This window comes from Anolis carolinensis, chromosome 6, assembly GCF_035594765.1.
Source record: "Anolis carolinensis isolate JA03-04 chromosome 6, rAnoCar3.1.pri, whole genome shotgun sequence".
Lineage (NCBI taxonomy): Eukaryota > Metazoa > Chordata > Lepidosauria > Squamata > Dactyloidae > Anolis > Anolis carolinensis.
Genome location: NC_085846.1, coordinates 114161584 through 114167583, shown reverse-complemented (window position 1 = coordinate 114167583; position 6000 = coordinate 114161584). Strand labels below are relative to the sequence as shown.

Genomic DNA, 6000 nt, shown 5'->3' with positions numbered 1-6000 from the left:
ATAATTGTTTTTATCCAATTGCTGCCAGTTAGAAGGCTAAGCTCTGCCCACTTGGTCTCCTAGCAACCCACTCAGCCCAGGGGACAGGCAGAGTTAGGCCTCACTTAGGCCTCTTCCACACTGCCTATAAAATACAGATTATCTGATTTGAACTGGATTATATGGCAGTGTAGACTCAAGGCCCTTCCACACAGCTATATAACCCATTTATAATGGACTTAATGTCAGGGGAAAACCTTTACCCTTTACTTTAACTACCACCAATTCCTCAATACTTTATTTCCCATACTACCATACTTCGCCACAGCAACGCGTGGCCGGGCACAGCTAGTCATTTTATATAATGGAAATTCAGTAGCCAATGATATCAAATGAAACAACAGTAGATATCAAGGGATCATGATATGTCCAAATAATGACCTGTGAAGTATGGGGTCTCTTTAAACAGATGTCACATGGACAAAAGAAAGGCTTTCTTACTGCAGTGGGCAAAGTTCAGTGATCTGGGGCCAAAATGTGCCTTTCTGAACCTGGATTGTAAAGGGGTTGTCATTACGCTGGTAGTTCATATACCAAAGTCTTCCTGGAAACCAAGTTTCAATAATCTCCCACAAAAATATCAATTTTTGTTTCAATGACAAGTCTGAAAGGGATGGAAAACAGAGGCGGCCTTCATCACTGGGTGTGAAAAGAACTTTTCTGGATCCTGCAAATGTTGTTTTTGAGTTATGGTGACCCTAAGGGAAACCAATTGTGGGGTTTCCTTGGCAAGATTTGTTCAGAAGGTTTTGCTTTGCCTTTTACTGAGGCTGAGAGAGTGTGAAGAAGCAAGATCTTCCCTGTCCAGTTGCTGTCCTTCACCCACCATGAAATGGCCAGAGAGGATGGGCAGTGTTGCGGAAAGACAACTACAATATAACTACATGTCCATGATGGATATGTCATCCTTGAACTTACCATGGAAACTGGTAGCCATGGATAATTGTGAACCTTATTGAAATGAATGACCTCCAGTCATCCCCACTGAGTAGTTCTCTCTTGGGAGCTCTGTTACACCCAAGGTAAGTCAAAATAATTGAAACTTAACCTTAATAAATGTACTTTAACCTACAATAAATGTAACTTGATCCAGCACATCATCAATCCTTTATTCACCTGGAGCGGAGGTTATATCCGTCAGATAGCAGGACAACCCATTATCAGAGGTCTCTGATCAGCATCCCCCAAAATACATTCCTATATTTTTTCATCATATAAAGCACTTGAAAATATGAAAGAAAGGCACGGACATGTGGATTGTGTTTGAGGACATACCTGGAACGGAATCATTTTGCAGGATTAAGGCAGTGAGTTTCTTGATTCTCGCTGTGCAGGCCTCTTGTTCCTTCCTCAGGAAGCAGTCTGAATGCATTGAGGTTGCCTGCAAAATAAAGAAAAGAGTTGATGAGTTGGATTGGGGGACTCCCTTTCCATAGAGAGAAAGACTCTGCCCAATGCAGATCCCTTTGTCCAGTTATTAGGATCCCACAAGACATCACAGCTCACCAACTCAACAGCATCTCCCATGCAGTTCATACCTGCTGTATGGTAATAACCTTCCCCACCATGTTTTACTCATTTTCTCATAAAATGCAAATTTCTGTGCATTTGGGCACATTTTCAAACCAAATACTGCACTGCAAAATTCAGAGATGGAGAACTATGTTCTGATTAACTTGGCATAAATTGACTATTGTCTCTTACCTCCACCTATACCCAGGTACTGCAATTTTTCTGGTCCATTTCAGTAGAGGTTACAAGATATTACACATATAGCATGTTTGCCTTGCCTCCAATTTTGAATACACTCACTGCACCCAGCTATTAGTTATTGGTTCTGAGTATGTTTTTAATGTATTTTATATGCTGTATGATTTTATTTGTCCATATGTTTCAAATGTATTTATGTTGCTGTATTTTATTGTGTATTACTGGGCTTGGTCCCCATGTGAGTCCCCCCTGCCGAGTCCCTCCAGGGAAATGGGGCAGGATTCAAGAATGTTGTTGTTGTTGTTGTTGTTGGGTTAGTTTACTTCCTACATTGAATTCAAATGTCTATGTTCACCCCATCAATTCAATTCTATTGGTATTCCCTTCCCAGAGAAATGAAACTGGCATCCCTATGGTAAGTGAAATGGACACATTTCACAACAAGATTATTCAAGGGCTGGGCTGTGGCGCAGCTGGTTTGTAGCCAGCTGCAATAAATCACTACTGACCAAGAGTTCATGAGTTCAAAGCCAGCCCTTGTCAGAGTGAGCGCCTGACCATTAAAAATAGCCCAGCTAGTTGTTGACCTAAGCAACCCGAAAGATCTATCAAGTAGGAAAATTTAGGTACCGCTTAAGTGGGGCGGCTAATTTAACTAATTTACAACACCATAAAAATCATCCAGCAGCATGCAGAAAGGAATGAGGAAGCAATCCATCAAGGACTCTGTATAGCAGTGGATGATGACGCAGCAGGTCCCCCTGTGGGCATACCCTCATGAAGTCTGGAAGCTGGAAAAAATGTTAAATTGCCTCTGTGTCTTTGTCTCTGTTTCTGTCTGTATGCCATATGGCATTGAATGTTTGTCATGTATGTGTACATTGTGATCTGCCCTGAATTCCCTTCAGGGTGAGAAGGGCAGAATATAAATACTATAAATGAATAAATTCAGGGATCTCAAAGACAGCAAAGTGCACCAAGGAGGAGGGAGGTAAAAGCACGGCAGAATCAGGTTGGACGGGATGGTCCTTGGGGTCTCTTGCAACACTATGATTCCATGAAAGGCCTGGAAACCAACAGTGAGGTTGAATGGATTATGGAGCTAGGGATGTTTAGCTTGAAGAAGAAAAGACTAATAGGTGATAGAACAACCTTTGTTAAATATCTGAACAGATATCATGTAGAAGATGAATAAGTTTGTCCAAATACTAAGTAACAAACCAATAAGTTCATATTGAAAGGGGGAAAAAAGATTCTACTTTAACATTGAGAAGAAGCTCCGGAGAAAGTGCTCTACAAGGAAATGGAGAGGAGGGAAGATGGTCAACGTTGAGAGTGTCTCAGTGTGCATTGCCACTGTAGAATGAATGTGGTTTGACTCAAATTTAATTGCCAAGGCTCAATTTGTAATCATTGGAAAGCTTCTCAAAAGCTTGCTTCCAGTTCCTTTCTTGGTTTCCTCTGCCTGCAATTCATGCAAGAGCAACACACTGCTTTGAAACCTCCAAAGTGCAACCACTTAGCTCCATGTCGCAAAAAACGATCCTGCGAGTGCAAGTTTCTCTGGGTCACTGCCTCCTGATTTTGCCTCCTTTTGCCTCGGGGATGTTTACGGCTTTCCGCCTTTAACTGAGAAGAACGAGTTTCCATTTCCCTGGGAGGCAATGCCACGTTGTGTGATGGATAACACAGAACAGGAGAAGGCAGGTGGAATGAGGATGGAAGTCAAACAAATGTTCAGAATGGAAATCTCCCAAATGGCCCAGGGAACACGGGAAACGTTTGAGTGGCAGCGTCCTTGCTGTGGCAATGGAGGTGGCAAGAGATTGGATTGGAAAGAAACCGCAGAAGGGGAACATGAATTAATCAAAAGGAGAGTGTTGTGAGCCAAGGCCTTCAAAGCTTTGTGGAATCTAGATGGCTGGCTTGACAAACAAGCCGAAAAACAAGCTTGTGTCCTGCTGCTCCAGAGACTAGCAATGCATCTACACCAGGTATGGGTGAACGTCAGCCCTCCAGGTGTTTTGGATTTCAACTCCCACAATTCCTAACAGCCGGGAAATATAAAATAACAAAAAATAGAATTCCATAAGCTTCAACCATGGCAGTTAATGTCGTGTCAGACTGCTATGGTTCTGCAATATGGATATAACCTCAATTCTAGCCATGATCTATATCCATAGGAAGCATCACATGGCTGTATTGTTGACCGTTCTTGCAAATGTTTGCTCAAAGCTTCTTTAAAAGGTTCTGATAGTCCAGGTTTGGAGAACCTAATTCATGCCATCTGTCCTCCTCACATAGGCAGCTGGCTGCATTATTTTCCTGCCACAAAAGGCAGCTTGATTGTGCTTTTGTTCGCCATCTTGATGGGAAAGAAAATGAGCACCACTTACAAATTCCTTCAGGCCGTGTGTAAACAAAGACTTATAAAAATGCCACCACTTTGGAATATAAGGGGCAAAGAGGACATGAGATAACATGGGGTGCATCTGCACTGTAGAATTAATGCATTTTGGCACCACGTGAACTGCCATGGCTCAATGCTATGGGATCCTAGGAGTTGTAGTTTTACAAGGTCTTTAATGTTCTCCACCAAAGAGTGCTGGCAACTCACCAGATTACAACTCCCAGGATAGCATTGATCCATGGCAATTTATAGTGGTATCAAACTGGATTACAGGATAGATGTGATCAGGGTAGAATGAAGGACTATGGCATCTCAAATATGTTGGTGAGCTAGGAAACCATTATATATAGAGCAAAATCAGGATAAGAAATCACACGGGACACCAAATATCAACAACTCCCAGCTTTTTTGACCACATTGGCTAGGGATCATGGGACTCGTGGTGCAACAATCTCTAGAAGGCTGCATGACTCTCATGTCTGATGCAAATGCAAATCCTTCCCAATGCCTCATTTTCCCCTTCTATAAACCCAAACACTTGCATTTTCCTTTGCGGTCATTCCCAAAATGGAGGTGACGTGGCTTTCAAGAGGAGTTACAGTTCAGTTAAGGCCATCATTTTAATTAGCCTGAATGTCTTTGGCTAAGTGAAAGGGTTTTTTTCTGTTTGCCAGGCAGACTTGTCAAATAAAATCTGGCTAGGTTTCTTGTCTTAGGGCCAGATGCAGGAAACATGCTTCTCAAGGCATTTTCTAGTCATCTTCCATGGCAGAGCTTTCCAAACTGTGGGTTGGGACATACTAGTGTGTCACCTGTAGTCCCTAGGTGTGTCACGTGAAAAGAGACCACCAAACAGCACCTTGCTGAATTTCTTTTAGCCAGGTAGGAAGACACAATCAAAGCCCTTCCAACAAGCTGCCATCAGAACCGTCCCAAGGTAATTTTCAAGTGTAAGCAAACAGAATTTTGCCCCCCCCCCACCCCAACCAATCACTGAAAAAAAAAAAACACAGAGGAAATCCAGACAGGAAACTTTCAGGGCCAGCTAAAACCTCCCAACCAAGGATACCCCCAAGGAGGAAGCAGCTAGACTTTGAATCTGCAAGGCCATTAAATGCTAATCAAGCTGGCCAATTGCAACATTCACATTTGCCTCCAACAGACTTCTTTTTCCTACCCTGGATATTCCACAGATATATAAAACCCCACTTGCCCTGGCGGCAGTGGCGGCGGCAGGAAAGCCGCAGGCACTGAGCCTAGGAAGAGCATGATGGGTGGGGCGCCCTCTCTGACCACTGCGCATGTGCTAAGTGGCCACATGGCGCATGCGCAGTGGTTGCAGAGGGGGCCCCGCCCATCTTGTTCTTCCTAGGCTTGGCAAGATGGGCGGGGCACCCTCTCCAACCACTGCGCTCTTCCTTGACTCAGCGGGGCCACCGGCTGCCTTGGATGGGTCTCCAGAGGCAGAAATGATGGATAAGAGTAAACCCTATTGAAATGAAGGTCTCCTAGCTCAAGAATATCAGAGAGCAGAGCTTTACAAACTTTTCATGTCCATGCCACACTTTTAAAGACAACCTGGCCTCCAACAAGAAAAATATAAAAGCACACAATACATTACAACACATTGTACAGTGTATTAAAAAAAGTAAGATTAAATCATTATCTTTAAATAAATAAATATTCTTTTATTTGCTGTGTTTGTATTCCCTTGTTCACCTTGCCTGCCCTTTTTCTTTGGATGCCTAAACTGGATTTTCTTAATAGTCAATAGACATTTGAATATGAAAAATAAATTTCACAAGGAGGTGAATTCCTATGGGGCAATTCCTCCTGCCAAG

At 43.0% G+C, this 6000-nt stretch overlaps 1 protein-coding gene across 10 annotated transcripts in view; it reads right to left on the bottom strand.

Moving 5' to 3' along the window:
- adcyap1r1 (ADCYAP receptor type I) overlaps nt 1-6000 on the bottom strand; it is a 119322-nt gene that overhangs the window by 66313 nt on the left and 47009 nt on the right. For all 10 annotated transcript variants that reach the window (XM_062957808.1, XM_008112218.3, XM_008112219.3 and 7 more), the window contains exon 3: nt 1315-1420. In XM_062957808.1, the coding sequence (XP_062813878.1) occupies nt 1315-1420 (106 nt within the window). The remainder of the gene's footprint in view (nt 1-1314; nt 1421-6000) is intronic.